The sequence below is a fragment of the Eriocheir sinensis genome, unplaced genomic scaffold (genome assembly GCF_024679095.1).
Source record: "Eriocheir sinensis breed Jianghai 21 unplaced genomic scaffold, ASM2467909v1 Scaffold927, whole genome shotgun sequence".
Lineage (NCBI taxonomy): Eukaryota > Metazoa > Arthropoda > Malacostraca > Decapoda > Varunidae > Eriocheir > Eriocheir sinensis.
The window spans coordinates 123333-141538 of record NW_026112305.1 but is presented as its reverse complement, the minus strand read 5'-3'; the positions used below and the strand labels follow the sequence as shown (position 1 = coordinate 141538).

The 18206-nt window shown below is 44.4% G+C and overlaps 1 protein-coding gene across 6 annotated transcripts in view; it reads right to left on the bottom strand.

Moving 5' to 3' along the window:
- Positions 1-297: 297 nt before the first annotated feature.
- The window catches only part of LOC126994937 (uncharacterized), a 77756-nt gene continuing 59847 nt past the window's right edge, over positions 298-18206 (bottom strand). For 5 of the 6 annotated variants that reach the window (XM_050854203.1, XM_050854200.1, XM_050854201.1 and 2 more), the window contains 2 exons: positions 11630-11701; positions 298-455 (listed from right to left, as the gene is read on the bottom strand). In XM_050854203.1, coding sequence (XP_050710160.1) covers positions 326-455; positions 11630-11701 — 202 coding nt within the window. In that variant the 3' untranslated portion in view covers positions 298-325. The remainder of the gene's footprint in view (positions 456-11629; positions 11702-18206) is intronic. The other variant, XM_050854205.1, reaches the window with a different exon arrangement.

Below are 18206 nucleotides of genomic sequence, written 5' to 3'. Positions count from 1 at the left end.
CCTTCCCTTTCCTATTTCCTTTCTATTTCCCGCTGTTTCCTATATCCATCAGTTCCTTCTATCCATGTCGCCTTCCTTTCTGTCCTAAATAACACCCATACCTCCTCCCTTTTTCCCCTTTCCCTTCCCTTTCCCACCTTCTGCCTCTTTATTCCTCCCATGTCTGCCTATATCCATCCCTTCCCCCTATCCATGTGACCTTCCATACTGCGCCAAATAACACCCATACGTCTTTCCTCTCCGTCCCTTCCTCAATTCCCTTCCCGCTCTCCCCACGTTAACCTATGTCCACCCTGCCCGCCCGCCGCCGTGTCCCCTTCCCCTGTCACCTACCTGGAGATGGGGAGCGCGTGTCTCTGGAGGGCTCGGAGGATGTCCTTTCCCCAATCTTCTTTCTGAGAACATCCAAGTCGAAGGGATTGTGGATGCTGTGATCCACGCTGCGACTCTTGCCCCTGAAACGTAAGGTAAGGTAAGGTAAGATAAGGTAAGGTAAGGTAAGGAAAGTTTAGTTAAGGTATGGTATGGTATGGTATGGAAAGGTAAGGTAAGGTAAGGTAAGGTAAGGTAAGGAGTGAGGTAACCTAATCTAATGAAGGATAGAGTAAGGTAAGTTAAGGTAAGGTAAGAGTGAGGTAACCTAACCTAATGAAAATTAAGATAAGGTAAGGTAAGGTAAGGTAAGGTAAGGTAAGGTAAGGTAAGGTGAGGTAAGGTAAGGTAAGGTAAGGTAAGATATGGTAAGGTAAGGTATGGTAAGGTAAGGTAAGGTAAGGTATGGTAAGGTAAGGTAATATATGGTAAGGTAAGGTATGGTAAGGTAAGGTAAGGTAAGGTAAGGTAAGGTATGGTAAGGTAAGGTAAGATGGTAGATGAGTAAGGTGGAGTGGAGGTAAGGTGGAGTGGGTATGGTAAGGTAAAGATGGGTATGGTAAGGTATGGTGTGGTGTGGTGTGGTAAGGTATGGTAAGGTAAGGTAAGGTAAGGTAAGGTATGGTAAGGTAAGGTAAGGTAAGGTAAGGTATGGTAAGGTATGGTAAGGTAAGGTAAGGTAAGGTATGGTAAGGTAAGGTAAGGTAAGGTAAGGTAAGGTAAGGTAAGGTAAGGTAAGGTAAGGTAAGGTAAGGTAAGGTATGGCAAGGTAAGGTATGGTAAGGTATGGTGGGTAAGGTAAAATGTAAGGTAAGGTATGGTAAAGGTAAGGTAAGGTAAGGTAAGGTAAGGTAAGGTATGGTAAGGTAAGGTAAGGTAAGGTATGGTAAGGTATGGTAAGGTAAGGTAAGGTAAGGTAAGGTAAGGTACGGCGAGACAAGATAAAGTGAGGTGAGGCAAAGTATCTACGGAAAGGTAAGTTAAGGTCCGTGAAAATAAGGTAAGGTTAGGTAAGTCTACGCAAGTTAAGGTAAAAAAAAAGTAAAATAGAAGTAAACAAGAAGAGAATGAGTACGGAAGGTTAAAATAAAGTCAGTCAAGGCAAAGAGAAATACAAGAAAAGGGAAGGGAAAGGAAGGGCAGGTTGAAGTGGCGTAAGGTGAGACGAGGAAAAAGGAGACCAGGTGAAATGAGACCAGGTGAGATAATGAACAGGTGAGCCAAGGTAAGGGTAAGGGAAGGCTGAATCAAGGTAAAGCAAGGAGAGTATCAAGCACCGTTGCCATATTATCGTACTCAGAGCATAGTGTTGACGGGTTTCTATCGCGTAACTATTGCCAAGAAACATCAGGAATTAACTATTTTAACGAAACTACAAATTGATCTCGTTACTGTGGCCCAGAAGACAGTTTTTGGGTCGGAAATGGGTAAATGTTAGAGGTTCAGTACGATAATTTTGCAACGTTCGTATCAAGACACCTCTCCACGAACGTTGGCAGACTGTCGTACTCAGCAGCATATACTTTTTATACTATACTTTCTTTTTGTTGCCCTTGAGCTGCTTCCATTGTTGTAAAAAGGAAAAAAAAGGTAGTCTAGCTGATGTACGATAATGTAAGGTAAGGAGGGAAAGGTGAATGTTCAGGTCGAGGTGGTGAATGTTGAGGTGGTGTTGAAAATGATGAGAAATGCTTTGGGAAGGAATGCGTCTAATAAGGGTGTTTGCTTTTGAGTCTCCTTGAAACTCTGCAGCACCGACAGTAATCATTCAGAGCGCGCAGGTGTGGCCCTCAATCAGGAATGTGCAGGTGTAGGAATAGTGCTTGCAAAAAGAGTTATGATACTGATGAAAGGCAACAGTAATAATAATAATAATAATAATAATAATAATAATAATAATAATAATAATAATAATAATAATAATAATGATAATAATGGTTGTAATAATGATGCAGTTAAATCTTAATACTAAATAAAGGGAATAAATAATAATACAATTCTGACAACTTTCAATATTACTTCTACTACAACTACTACTACTACTACTACTACTACTACTACTACTACTACTACTACTACTACGACTACTGCAACAACTTCAAATAAATACCATTACTATATTACGTGGGAGTGGGATATTTTTACACTCACACACACACACACACACACACACACACACACACACACACACACACACACACACACTATCTCCCCTACCACACACGGGAAATAACCTTCTATTAGGGTGAAACATCGCTGCCGTTAAAAGCGATAAGACGCGGGATAAGATAAAGCCAACTTCCGTCGAGAGATTCCTTCCCGTCCAGTCTCTCTCCCTGCCTTTAAAAGATTAAGCGCTCTTTTTTCCCCTTGACCAATCAGAACTCTCTTTCAAAGTCTCGCCGGCCTATGATTGGCTGGGGCGGGGCGGGCGAGAGTGTGTGCTGGCCGTGATGTGTCCTAACTAAACACGGCGTGGGGAGAGCGTAGACTTTTTTCTCTCTCCTCCCTTCCCTGCTCCGAAAAGAGAGGGAGAGATGATCCGCAGTTTAATTGAATAAGTGGAGTCAACCAAACTTTGTGAAGACTCGCTGTGTGTGTGGGATTAATATCTTCACTGGCGAGTTTCCGTGAGATAGACAGACAGGCAGATAGACGGACAGACAGACAGACGGACAGACACACTCTCTCTCTCTCTCTCTCTCTCTCTCTCTCTCTCTCTCTCTCTCTCTCTCTCTCTCTCTCTCTCTCTCTCTCTCTCTCTCTCTCTCTCTCTCTCTCTCTCTCTCTCTCTCGAGTTTAAAAGCAAAAGGAAGAACTTGACCAGAGAAAATTGAAGCTGTTTTAAGGGGATACATTTTTTCACTCACTTTTTCTCGTTTATTTTAAGTCGAAAGAAATAATTATAGATAAGTTATTTTAGATTATTTTAGGGGAACATTCTCTCTCTCTCTCTCTCTCTCTCTCTCTCTCTCTCTCTGTACCGTGACGCAGTATGGAAAGAGGGAGAAGGTGAACAAAGAAGAAAAAACATCGGTCGAGTAAATAATCATATGCAAACAGAACATCTATTGACTTTACTAACAAGCTTCTCGTTCAAGGCGAAAGAAGGGAATAACACAACAAACTTTAGGATATATATTGTAAAGATAGTAAATTGTGGAGGGAAGTGGATAAATATAACCGGCAGAGTAACTTAACATATACATAAAACTAACCTAACCTAACCTAATCTAATCTAACATGCAAGACAAAAGCGGGGATTACTAAGAGGGAGTGGTGTGTGGCGCAGCGAGGGAGGAGGAAGGAGTTAAAAAGAATGCATGGTATCTTATAATATACGGAACCCTAAGCTAACCTAACCTAACCTAACATGCGTCAAAAGCAGGAATTACGAAGAAGGAATTTTATGCTACAGGGAAACGCGTGTGGAGTGTGGCGCAGCGAGGGAGGAGGAGGGGGAGGAGGTATAAAAAGAAATGCATGGTATCTTATAACATACAGAAGCCTAACCTAACCTAACCTAACATGCAAGTCAAAAACAGGAATTACGAAGAAGGAATTTTATGCTACAGGGAAACGCGTGTGGAGTGTGGCGCAGCGAGGGAGGAGGAGGGAATTAAAAAGAATGCATGGTATCTTATAACATACAGAAGCCTAACCTAACCTAACCTAACATGCAAGTCAAAAGCAGGAATTACAGAAAGGGAGTTTTAAGCTACTTTAGGGGAACATATGTGGTGTGTGGCGCAGCGAGGGAGGAGGAGGGAGTAATGAAAGAGTGCATGGTATCTTATAATATACAGAAGCCTAAGCTAACCTAACCTAACCTTACATGCAAGTCAAAAGCAGGAATTACAGAAAGGGAGTTTTAAGCTACTTTAGGGGAACATATGTGGTGTGTGGCGCAGCGAGGGAGGAGGAGGGGGTAAAGAAAGAGTGCATGGTATCTTATAATATACAGAAGCCTAACCTAACCTAACCTTACATGCAAGTCAAAAGCAGGAATTACAGAAAGGGAGTTTTAAGCTACTTTAGGGGAACATATGTGGTGTGTGGCGCAGGGAGGGAGGAGGAGGGGGTAATGAAAGAGTGCATGGTATCTTATAACATACAGAAGCCTAACCTAACCTAACCTAACCTTACATGCAAGTCAAAAACAGGCAAACAATGACACACAGGAAGTACAGAGACGTATTGACTCTGCTAATAAGACGACGAAAGACAAACACTCATCGCGGGGAAGGAAAGGAGGAGAGTGTTCGGCGCGGGGCAAGGTCGTGGAGGAGGCGGTACACGGACGGGGATGAATCGATGTTACAAAGGGTACACACACACACACACGCACCCACCCACCCACACCCACACCCACACACACACTAAGGAAACTCTACCACAGATCTTCGTTGCTTGGAAAGAAAATATTAGTTAAGGAAGACAAGTTTGCAGTGTACTAACATGAGGGAAATGGACGAGGTAGTTAATTAGTTAGTTTTTTTAAGGGTTTAGAGCACACACACACTGGGAAAATAAAGCTCTTCGTTATTTGGAAAGACGGAGTTAGTTTAAGAAGACAAGTTTGCAGTGTGGGAACAAGACGGAGGTGGATAAGTAGTTAGTTATCGGTACTTTCAAGGTTCAGAGCACACACACACACCACAGAACCAAAGGAAACGGTAAGTTCAAGGTAAGGTAAGGTGAGGTGTGAGTTGCAGGCAGAAAAACAAGGTGGATGGATAGAACGAACCAGTATTTAAAAGGGGGAAAAATAGTAAGATAATGTGAGGTAATACAGAACAAGGAGGTGGATGGATAGAACGAAGCAGTATTTAAAAGGGGGAAAAATAGTAAGATAATGTGAGGTAATACAGAACAAGGAGGTGGATGGATAGAACGAAGCAGTATTTAAAAGGGGGAAAAATAGTAAGATAATGTGAGGTAATACAGAATAAGGAGGTGGATGGATAGAATAAATCAGTACTGTAAAGGGTTCAGAGTTCACGTGCTACACAACTGAAGGGACTGAATTTTAAAGCTCTTCGTTATTCAATTATTCACTGTCTTATCTTGAAAGGTTAGTCTTGGGGCGTCAGGAGGATCGGAGCGTGGAGGAAGTGGAGCGAGTAATGGAAGGATCAAGCTGTTAAAGGGTTCAGAGCACACACACTACACTATTAAAGAGACTGACTACCACAGCTTTCGAGGACATGGAAAAACAGATGATTAAAAGGAATATCTAGACGTGTGGATGAAAGAGTCAGAAGAACTGGATAAAGTAGACGAATTAAAGTTTCAAAGGGTTCAGAATACACCCACTACACTATTAAGGGGACTGACTACCACAGCTTTCGAGGATATGGAAAAATAGATGATTAAAAGGAATATCTAGACGTGTGGATGAAAGAGTCAGAAGAATTGGATAAAGTAGACGACGAATTAAAGTTTCAAAGGGTTAAAACTCCATACATTATTATACTATTCAAGAGGTGGATTTCTACAGCTCTCATTGATGTAGAAAAGTTTAAAAAAAAGGAAATGTTTTAGCGTGTGGGTGGGAGAGAACGAAGAATTTTATGAAGTAGAAGACGAATTAAAGTTTCAACGGGTTAAAAATACCTACGTTATTATACTATTCAAGAGGGGGATTTCCATAGCTCTCAATGATGTAGAAAAGTTTAAAAAAAAGGAAATGTTTTGGCGTCTGGGTGAGAGAGTACGAAGGATTTGATAAAGTAGAAGACTAATTAAAGTTTCAAAGGGTTCAGAGCACACACGCTACACTATTAAAGGGACTGACTACCACAGCTGTTGATGACGTAGAAAAAATAGTTAAAGGGGGAAATATTAAGCGAGTCAGAAGGAAGAGGAGGAGGAGGATAAGATACATGGAATATGACAGTTTTAATGGATTCGAGTCGCGCACACACACACACACACACACACACACACACACACACACACACACACACACACACACACACACACACACACACACACACACACACACACATACTATCCTATTAAAAATCCTGATTACTACAACCCTTGAAGATGTAGAAAAATAAGTTGATTAAAGGAGGAAATATTTCGTTGCGTGTGAGGGAGAGAGAACGCAGAGGAAGAGGATAAATAGAATAAGAATTGAAGATACTATAGAAGATGCTGACTTACACAGCCCTCGATGATATTAAAAGAAGTTGAGTAGAGAGTTAAGGAAGCATTTTGGCACGTGGGCGAAGCATTAGGAAAAGGAGGAGGATAAAGAAGAGGGATCGCTGTATTAAAGGATTCAGAGCACACACACTAAACATTTAAAAGGACTGTATACCATGACTTTCGATGACTTAGAAGGTTAATAAAGGAAATGTATTTGTGTGTCGGCGAGGAGTTAGGAGGAGGATAAAGAAGATGGATCAGTGTATTAAAGGATTCAGAGCACACATATTACATACTTAAAAAGACTGAATACCATGACTTTCGATGACTTAGAGAAAAGGTTAAAGAAAGAAAGGTATTGGTGTGTGGGCGAGGAGTTAGGAGGAGGATAAAGAAGAGGGATCAGTGTATTAAAGGATTCAGAGCACACACACTACACATTAAAGAAGACTGAATACCGTGACTTTCAATGACTTAGAAGGTTAATAAAGGAAATGTATTGGTGTGTGGGCGAGGAGTTAGGAGGAGGAAACCAAGAGACAATTCATTAACAAGACACGAAAACAATGAAAAAACAACATATAGGAAAAAAAATACACAGCAGAGAGGGAAAGAAAAGACAAAAGAAAAGAAAACAAAACGAACTTCAATAACAAAAGAAAACAAAAGAGAGAGAGGAAGGAAGGAGAGAAGAGATTGAATACCATACTTTTCAATCACTTATATTACGGATGCATGGAAAAACAGCTTGACAATAGAAGGCAAAAGAAAACAAAAAAGAGAGAGAGGGGAAGAAAATAAGAGATTGAATACCACACTTTTCAATCACTTATATTACGGATGCATGGAAAAACAGCTTGACAATAGAAGAAGGTGGATAATTTAAAAGCCGAGAATCCATCAATATTTTAAAGCGTTTACACTTGCCGCACTACCAAAGGGGACTGGATATCACTTCTCCCGTGTACTCGAATATATATAGAACGTAAATTGGGGCATGTTAGTAGGATCGCAATGTGACGCAAGGAGGATCAGAGAGGAAGTGAATGTATGAATGGGGACAGCGATGAATGGGCAAAACGGGGATACTGGAATCACACACACACACACACACACACACACACACACACAGATGCAATGGGTTCAAATAATTCATATATACCAGACATTCAAATCCCGGCCTGCAATTACACTGTGACACACGCACTTGAAGCTGTTAAATGATTCTCTCTCTCTCTCTCTCTCTCTCTCTCTCTCTCTCTCTCTGTCTCTCGCTCTCTTGACAGACAGTCTGAGAGTGAAAATCAATTCGGTTTCCTGTCTAGTTTCCTCCAAGGATCTGATTCGCTCCCTCCCCCCTGCCCCTTTGTGTGTGTGTGTGTGTGTGTGTGTGTGTGTGTGTGTGTGTGTGTGTGTGTGTGTGTGTGTGTGTGTGTGTCTGTGTGTGTGTGTGTAAGATGAACACCCATTAATTATAACGAACCTATTAAAGTACCTCTCTCTCTCTCTCCTTACCTGTACCTGGGTCGGGGAAGAAAACAAAACAAACAAAAACAAAAACAATTAACAAAAGCAACATCGAAGAAGAAAAACAAAAGGCAACACAAAGGAAGAACAACAACAAAAAAAAGTAACACAAAAACAACAAAAACAAAAGAAACAAACAAACAAACAAACAGTACGAAAAACTCCACTTTGAAAAATAACAACAACAATAGCGTGAAAAATAATGAGAACAAGAAAATGGTAGATATAATGACTACTACTACTACTACTACTACTACTACTACTATTACTACTACTACTACTACTACTACTACTACTACTACTACTACTATTACTACTACTACTACTACTACTACTACTACTACTACTACTACTACCTCTACTACATAAATACACTTGATAAACATGAAAAAATATCTCCTCCTTCCTTAAAAATAAAACAATAACAAGAAGTATAATAATAATAATAATAATAATAATAATAATAATAATAAAAATAACAATAATAATAATAATAATAATAATAACAAAAACAACAACAATGATAAAAACAACATTACTATCAACATCACTACACAAACATACACACACACATACACATACACACACATACACACCTACACAACACAGGTAATACACACACAAGCACACAAACAAACACACATACACAATTATACTGCACAAACACCTGTATAGTACGTCAGTCAGGTGGTTTAAAGCGAAGGGGGGCGAGGGGGATGCGGGGGGGGGGGGGGTTGCGGTAATGGGGGGACGATGGAGGGGGGCGAGGCAAGTGCGGAGAGTTAAAGGTGATGTAAACCCACACAGGTATGTACGCAAGGCCACGGGTGTACACGCATTCACGTACACGGTTTGAGAGAGAGAGAGAGAGAGAGAGAGAGAGAGAGAGAGAGAGAGAGAGAGAGAGAGAGAGAGAGAGAGAGAGAGAGAGAGAGAGAGAATGGAGAGAGAGAGAGAGAGAGTGAGAGAGTTAGAGAGAGAGAGAGAGAGGAGGGAGGAAAGGTCTCTTCAGATTGACAAGCTGTGAAAAGTTATCAACGGTACGGCGAGCAAAGAGGAGGAGGAGGAGGAGGAGGAGGAGGAAGGGAGGTAGAGAGGCAGGGAAGAAGGGAGGGAAGGAGGAGGAGGAAAAGGTAAGGAAAGGAGATAGAAAGTCGGAGAAGAAGGGAGGTAAGGAGGTAGGAGAGAAAGAAGGAGGAGGGAGGAGGAGGAGGAGGAAGAGGAGGAGGAGGAGGAGGATGGAAAAGGTGTACCGCATCTAAGGACGAAGGAGGAGGAAAGGGAGGGAAGGAAGGAGGAAGGAGGAGGAGGAGGAAGGAGGAGGAAGGAGGAGGAGAGGAGAAAGGAGGAAAGAGGAGAGGAAGAGGGAGGAGGAGGGAGGGTAAGGAAAGGTATGTTGCCGCAGTGAGGAGGCAAGGAGGAAAGGAGGAGAAAGAAGGAGAAAAACCTGGAGGGAGGAGGAGGAGGAAACTTGAGGAGGAGGGAGAGAGGAGGAGGAGGGAAGGAGGAGGAAGGAAGGAAGGAAGGAAGGAAGGAAGGAAGGAGGAGGAAGGAAGGAAGGAGGAAACTAGGAGGGAGGGAAGGGGAGGAGGGGAGGGAGGGAGGGAGGGAGGAGAGGAGGAAGGGAAGGAAAGAAGAAAGAAGGAAGGAAGGAGAAAGCAAGGAGGAGGGGAAAAAGGAGGAAACTAGAAAGGGAGGGAGGGAGGGAGGGAGGGAAGGAAGAGAAGCTGGTGGGAAGCAGAGAGGAAGGAAGGAAGGAAGGAAGGAAGGGAGGAAAACCTGGAGGGAGGGGAAGAGGAGGAGGGAAACTAGAAAGGGAAGGAGGGAAGGGAGGGAAGGGAGAGAAACTATGCCGCAGTTGCTAAGGGAGGGAAAGGTAAGGGAGGAGGAGAGAAACATTACTGACATTAGGTAAGACGGTGGAGGAGGAGGAGGAGGAGGAGGAGGAGGAAGGGAGGAGGAGGAAACATGTTACAGTAGGTGACGGGAAGAGAGGAGGAGAGAGAGAAGGAGGAACCTTACAACTTATGGAGGGAGGGAGGGAGGGAAGGGAGGGAAGGGAGATGTACATAGCAATCAGTGAGGGAGGGAAGGGAGGGAAGGGAGGGAGGGAGGGAGTGGCGCCTTTCAACCGTTAATAGAGAAGTGAGGAAGGGAGTGATGGAGGGAGCCTTACAAGTGAGGGAGGGAGGGAGGGAGAGAAGTGGAAGGAATGACTCTTTTTACAGCCTTCAGGAGATAGGTAGGCTGGGAGGGAGGGAGGGAGGGATAGAGGGAGGGAGGGAGAGAAGGAGGGAGGGTAAGAGGAAGGGAGGAAAAGGGGATAGGTTACTCTTACTTGAAACAGAAAGGGGAGGGAGGGATGGAAGGAGAAGGAAAGGGAGAGGGAAAAAAAGGGAGATAAATTACTCTTACCTTAGACAGCAAGGGGAAGGGAGTAATGAAGGGGCTGGAGGGAGGAGAGGATGAAAAAATGGAAAGAGAGAGAGAAAGGGTGAGAGGGAGAGAGGGAAAGAGGGAGAGAGAGAGAGAGAGGGAGGGAGGGAGAACATAGAGAAGTGGAAGAACATGGAGGGGAAGGAGGGGTCATTCCACAACAATAAAGAGAGGTGGAATGGGCTGAAGGGATAGGTGGATAGGAGAGATGGAGAGGTGGATGGAAGAGGGGGAGAGGATGTGGAAGGGGTGGAATGGAGAGGAGGAAGGGAGCGAAAGAGGGCCATTTAAACCCATTCATAAAGGAAGGGTTGTGGAGGGGTAGGTGGAGTTGGAGGTGGAATAGAGAAGTGGAAGAGGGGGGTAGAGGGAGGTGGAAGAGGGGTCCTTACAACATTTAGCGAGAGGTGGGGCGGCAGGGAGAGGTGGAGTGGGAGGTGGAGGGAGGGGTGGAGGGGAGTGGAGGGAGCGGAAGAGGGGTCCTTACAACATTTAGAGAGAGGTGGGGCGGCAGGGAGAGGTGGAGAGGGAGGTGGAGGGAGGGGTGGAGGGGAGTGGAGGGAGCGGAAGAGGGGTCCTGACAACAATTAGCGAGAGGGGGCAGCAGGGAGAGGTGGAGTGGGAGGTGGAGGGAGGGTGGAGGGAGTGGAGGGAGCGGAAGAGGAGGAGTCAAAACAACATTACGGCCGAAATAACATTACAGAGGGGGAGGAAAGGGGTGGAATAGGTCAGGCATGGGTAGGGGGGTCGAGTAAGTGATATGGAGGGGGTGTCTCTCCAATACTTCATAAGGGAGGGGTCAGGCATTATGGGGGAGGGGCAGGCATGGGGTGTGGGGGCGTGGAGGGGGTGGGTGGAATGGGTCAGGCATGGGTAGGGGTCAGTAAGTGATATGGAGGGTGTCTCTCAATACTTCATAAGGAGGGTCAGGCATTATGGGGAGGGGCAGGCATGGGGTGTGGGGGCGTGGAGGGTGGTTGGAAAGGGTCAGGCATGGGTAGGGGGGTCGAGTAAGTGATATGGAGTGGATGTCTCTCCAATACTTCATGGGGGGGGGGTTCAGGCATTATGGGGGAGGGGCAGGCATGGGGGGGAGGGGGGTGGAGGGGTTGCGGGGAAGGGGGCAATATCGTCTTACCGCAGCCACGGCACCACCGCTTCTGTCACGTGACGCCCAGCGGCCCCAACATCGTGTGACAGCCGGCGCCCCCTGTGGCAGACACGGGTGTTAGTGTGTGTGTGCGTGCGTGTGTGCGTGGGGGGGGGGAGGGTTGGATGTGTAGGGGTGTTACGTGTGTGTGTGTGTGTGTGTGTGTGTGTGTGTGTGTGAGAGAGAGAGAGAGAGAGAAATAGGTTTTTAATTACGGTAGACAGGCAAACATATATACAGATAGATAGACATGGATAGATTGATAGATAGATAGATAGATAGACAGACAGACAGATAGATTGAGATAGATAGTACAGAAATATAAAGTAATAGACATATAAAGATAAAAATAGACAGAAATAGATTGAGATGAATATTACATAGACAGAAATAGAGGCAGAGACAGACACCCACCCAGACAGACAGACCAGAGGCAAACAGAGACAGACAGACAAACAGGAGGGAGGGGAAAGTAAACACCCCCACAACTCATCAAGAACAGAGATAAACAGAGGAGAGAGAGTAACTATGTCAATGTAATTATCTTCGTTATGTAAATGTGGCTTTGTGTTGTATATTTTGCAGTCATTATCTCACCTGAAACGTGTTAGACATACCTGCGATTAATCATTTGTTTATTATTATTCATTAAGCAACACGGATGAGGAAGAGGAGGAAGGGGAGGAGGAAGAGGAAGAGGAGGATGAACAGATGGATAGAAAATAAACAATAGATAAAAAACTAATCGATATTGTAGACATTTTGCAGTATACAGGATTAAAGGTGATAAGAATATATATAACGTAAGAAAGAGAAGGAAGGTGATACATATTAACGACGAGATGGAAGGAAAAATAAATAAATACTGAAAAACATCGCAAGACAGGATAGAAAAAATATACGAAAGACAAAAAAAGGTAAGGAAAAATGACTAAAGGAGGAGGAGGAGGAGGAGGAGGAGGAGGAGGAGAAGGAGGAAAAGAATGACATGGAAAGAAAGACAGACAGATAGATTGATAGACAGATAGATAGATAGATAGTGTTAGAGAAAGACAAAGACACAAATAGATTAAGAATGAAGGAAGTGGAGAATCGGAAAAAGAGATAGATAGATAGATAGATAGATAGATAGACAGATAGATAAAGAGAAAGAGAGTAAGAAAAAACGACAGACAGCCACAAACAGATTAAAAACAAAGGATTGAGAGAACCTAAAAGAAAGACACAGAGAGACAGAGAAAAAATGGATCCTCGGAGGAGCTTCGAAGGACACTTACTTCTCCTTGAGCTCGTCTGATATCCTTCGCTTGAGGGATTTGTCCATGGGGGAGCGGGGGGTCCTGGGGGTGCTCGGCCGGGTGTTGGGGGAGTCCTCGACACTCATTCTGCCCAAGCACCCGCCAGCCAGCCCCGAACTCCCTCCCTCACTCCCTCACCCACCCACCCACTCACTCCCTCACTCCCAGTCACTCCCTCGGCCCTTTACGGTGAGAGAGGAAGGGGTACAGAAGGGGGATGGGGGAAGGGGGAAGGGGTCACAAGTTCTCAGCCCTTCACTAAACAGACTTGACTCCGCCCAGCCCTTCTACAGTGAGAAAGGAAGGGCTGAAGAAGGGGGATGGGGAGGGCGGGGGGAGAGGGATCACAAGTTCTCAGCCCTTCACTAAACAGACTTGACTCCGCCCAGCCCTTCTACGGTGAGAAAGGAAGGGCTGAAGAAGGGGGATGGGGGTTGGGAGGGAAGGGGTCACAAGTTTTCAGCCCTTCACTAAACAGACTTGACTCCGCCCAGCCCTTCTACGGTGAGAGAGGAAGGGATAAAGAAGGGGGATGGGGATAAGGGGGAGAAGGGGTCACAAGTTTCCAGCCCTTAACCAAACAGACGTGACTTGGGAGGATGAGTTTTTCTTTATATTTCTCTCACTTAACTTTTTCTTTCGTTACTCATGTTGTTGTCCATTAAAAAAGACGCTAATTGTGTTATCTCACCCGCGAGCGATTCAATTTGTTCTCTTTTCTGTTTGTTCTCCTTTCCTTCCTTTTAACACTGATGCGCTGAGGGGAAGGGAAGAGCTCCAATCACGTGTTTGAGCTAAAAAAAAACAGTGAACAGGTATTGGTTTTCACGGATGTATAGCAAAACGTAAAAGGTTGTAATGGCAATGATTGTAGTAAGGAGGGGTTGTAATATGATGGTAAATAATAATAAAAGGTTGTAATAGAAGGTTGTGAACTGATATAAAAGGTTGTGAAGGGATATTAAGGGTTGTGAAGGGATATTAAAGGTTGTGAAGGGATATTAAGGGTTGTGAAGGGCTATTAAAGGATGTGAAGGGAAGTAGAGGGTTGTAAATGGATGATGGGGTCAGGGTATAAGAATTTAAAGTGTTTTATATATGTTTTCTGGTCTTTTAAAAGGGAGATTTAAATAGAGGTTACGTGGATGGCATGTGTGTGTGTGTGTGTGTGTGTGTGTGTGTGTGTGTGTGTGTGTGTGTGTGTGTGTGTGTGAGTGTGTAAGGCAGGAGAGTACACACAGGTATTGAAAGCACAGGTATACACAGGTACAACACACATTAAGTTACCTGCGAACACCAAATAAGCACACACACACACACACACACACACACACACACACACACACACACACACACACACACACACACATACACAAGACACACTCACACACACAATAAAAAACACCCACACGGCAAGTCGAGCACACACACCCACCCACACCCACCCACACCCACACACACACCCACACACACACCATCTTATCGCAAGCTTCCCTGCCTTCCTCTTCCACGCTTCCCCGCAACATAAAATAACCAGGCTAAATATACTGAAAGAAAATGTGATGAAAGCTGGGCGCCTTAAACCCTCCCCTCCCCTTCCCTTCCCCTCCCACCCACTCCCCGGCGAGGCACACGTGTGGAAGGAAGAGCAAGTGATAGATAGATAGACGGATTGATAGATAAGGATAGAGAGTAGAGAGATGGAAAGTAAAAGGAAGGAAAGGAGAGTGAATGAGTTATGAAAGATATACATAGCAAATAGATACATGATAGATAAATAGATAGATAGTTAGATAGATAAAAAAGTACAGAAAAAGGGAAGTAGAAGGTAGGAAAGAAGTGTAACTGACCTACGAAATATATAGATACACAGATTGATAGATAGATAGATAGGCGATGAATAGATAGATAGAATAGAGGAAAGAGAAGTAAAATAAAGGAAAGGAGAGATATAGATACACAGATTGATAGATTGATGTTAAAGGGATAGATAGACAAAAGGCAGAGGGAAGGGAAATAATAAGAAATAAAGGAGAACAAACGAGTTAGGAGAGATAGACAGACAGATAGATACATAAATAAAGAGTAGAAGAGAGAGAGAGAGAGAGAGAGAGAGAGAGAGAGAGAGAGAGAGAGAGAGAGAGAGAGAGAGTTAAACAGAAGGAAAGAAAATGTCACAAAAGATAAAGATAGATGGATTAAAGAGAGAGAGAGAGAGAGAGAGAGAGAGAGAGAGAGAGAGAGAGTAAAGGGAAGGTAGGTAAGGGGAAGGCAAGGAGGTAAGCAGCTTAGGGCCAGCACGAGACGCCCTTTGAGCCACCTCTGCGCCACCCCGCGTCACTCCCGCCGTCCGTGTGAGGAGAATTGGACCCCCGACAGGCAGGTACTACTTCAAGGTAGCCCCCCTCCTCCCTCTTCCTCCCCCAGCCACCTCCACCACCACCACCACCACTAACAACAACAACATCACCATCATCACCACCATCGCCACCACCAACAACAACACCATCACCACCACCACCACAGACAGAAACATCACCCCCACCATCACCACCACTACCACCGCCACCAACACCAATACCACAACGAAAACAACAACAAAAACAACGAGAGAGAGAGAGAGAGAGAGAGAGAGAGCGAAAATTAAAACAGCAGACGAAATTAACAATGCTCCATTTTAAATTTTAATTCCCTCCTCCTCCTCCTCCTCCTCCTCCTCCCACACCAACTTCTTCCTGCGGCTATTTACTTGACCTCATGAACTCTGACCCGTCTCTCTCTCTGCTATAAAGTATCTGAAGAGGGCTTTCCGACTGTCAATCTCTCATCTTACTTCCTCCTCCTCCTCCTCCCAGCCCTGGAGGAGGAGGAGGAGGAGGAGGAGGAGGAGGATCATTGTGTGGGGGGTAGTCGTTGGAAGCTTTCGTTAGAATGAGCTATCGATTAGTACCCCTTCCCCCCTCACCCCACCACCCCCAACCACTACCACCCCCACCACCTCCACTTCCATCCTCTCCTCCACCCACACCACCCACACCTCCACCGACACATCACCCCTACCACCACCACCACATCCACTTCCATCCTCTCCTCCACCCACACCAACCACACCTCACCCACCACCCCCACCACCTCCACTACCATCCTCTCCTCTACCCACACCTTCCACACCACCACCGACACACCACCACCACCACCACTACTACTATTATCCACACCACATCCACCAAATCCACTTCCATCCTCTCCTCCACCCACAGCTTCCATACCTCCACCGACACATCACCACCATCACCACCACTATTATCCACATCATCCACATCACCACTCACACCACCCCCATTCCCTCCCTCCACCTTCACTATCACTCTCCACCATCACCATCACCACCACCTCCACTCTAACACACAAACACACAAACAGCCCTTTTCCATCAAGCTCCCCTTCCCCCTCCCTCGCTATACATGGTTTCTTAATTTTGTGATAGCTTCCCCTCCCCTCACCCTTTTCCCTTCCCTCTGTTCATACATAAATATACACTCTCACGCATCCCCTTCTGTTTTTTGTTTTTTTATCTCCGTTTTCTCCTCTCCCCATTTCTGTCTGTTACATGCTAAGTTTGATTCTTATACTATTTCCATATCAATCTGTCTATATCTATCTATCAAGCTCTATATCTATCTTATTATCTATTTATTCGATTGTTTTCATTTTCACTGGTTCGTTTTTATATCAATCTGAGTGTCTATATCTATATGTCTTAATTTCCTCCGCTTGTTATAAGATTCCACTGGCCTCTTTTCCTAATCTATTTCACCTCTTTTTCCCTCTCTATTTTCCCCCTTCCTTCACTTTTCCCGGTATTTTTTTCCTTTTCTTTCTCTCTCTCCTCTCACTTTTCTCATCCTTTACGTAAAAGTTGTAATTCCTTTCCCTTTCATTCTGTAATTCATCTTCGTTTCTACCTCTATTTCACTTTTCCCTCCCCTTTCCCCCTCTACTGTCCCCTTTCTTTCCCTCTTTCCCCTTCTCCCTTTCTACTCCTCTCTGTTTCCCCTATTTTCCTTTCCCATTTATCATATTTTACATACAAGCCTTTATCCTTTTCTCTCACTCCTTTTCCCGTCTTTCTTTCCCTCTTTCCCCTTCTCCCTTTCTACCCCTCTCTGTTTCCCCTGTTTTCCTTCCCCATTTATCATATTTTACATACAAGCCTTTATCCTTTTCTCTCACTCCTTATCCCGTCTTTCTTTCCCTCTTTCATCTTCTCCTTTTCTCATCTTTTATATATTAGTTGTTATTCCTTTTCTACTCTCATTCCCTTCTTCCCATCTTCTCTCTTTCTCATCTTCTACGCAGTTGTCAGTATATCCCCTCCCCTACTACGATTCCCTTCACCCCTCTCTCTCTCTCTTTCCCGTTTTTCCTTTCCTATTTCTCATTCTTTTACGTTCAGGCTTTCATTTCCTTATCTCCCTTACTCTGGTTAAGTTGCCCATCTTGTCCCTTATCCCTCTCTCTCCTCCCCTTCTTCATCCTTTACAAATAAGTTTCCATTCTCTGATTACTGGCGTTTTTTTTGCCTCTCTCATTCCCCTTTCTTACACACAGATGATATTTTTCCTCCTCTTCCTTCTTTCTCTTTTCCCCTCTCTCTCTCTCTCTTCCTTCTTTTTATACAGTTATCTACATTAATTCCCCTTCCTTTCCCTTATCATAAATCTCTTTCCACCCACACATGTTTCCCCAATTCCCCTCGAAACTGACACCTCCTCTCCCCTCATCTCTTCATTCATAGGTTCCGTTCCCTACTCTCTCTCTCTCTCTCTCTCTCTCTCTCTCTCTCTCTCTCTCTCTCTCTCTCTCTCTCTCTCTCTCAGTAATATCCTTCCTCTCGATATTCTGGAGGTAACATGAACCGACACGCACACACACACACACACACACACACACACACACACACACACACTGTCAGCCTCCCTCTCTATCCATGTACACAAACAGCTCTACTACATGAAAACAAACAAACAAACAAACACAAACAAACTCATGGTTACGTCCCTTCAAAAAATATAACAAAATAACAAACAGATTGATAGGTAAATGCACAGACAGACAGATAGACAGGCAGACACACACACACAGACACAAACACACATACACACACACGTCGAGCTCGATATATTACTTGACGGAAAACGAGAAGATAAATAATGGGAACCAGGAGCCTAGTCACTTATTGAAAATGGAGGAGGAGGTGGAAGAGG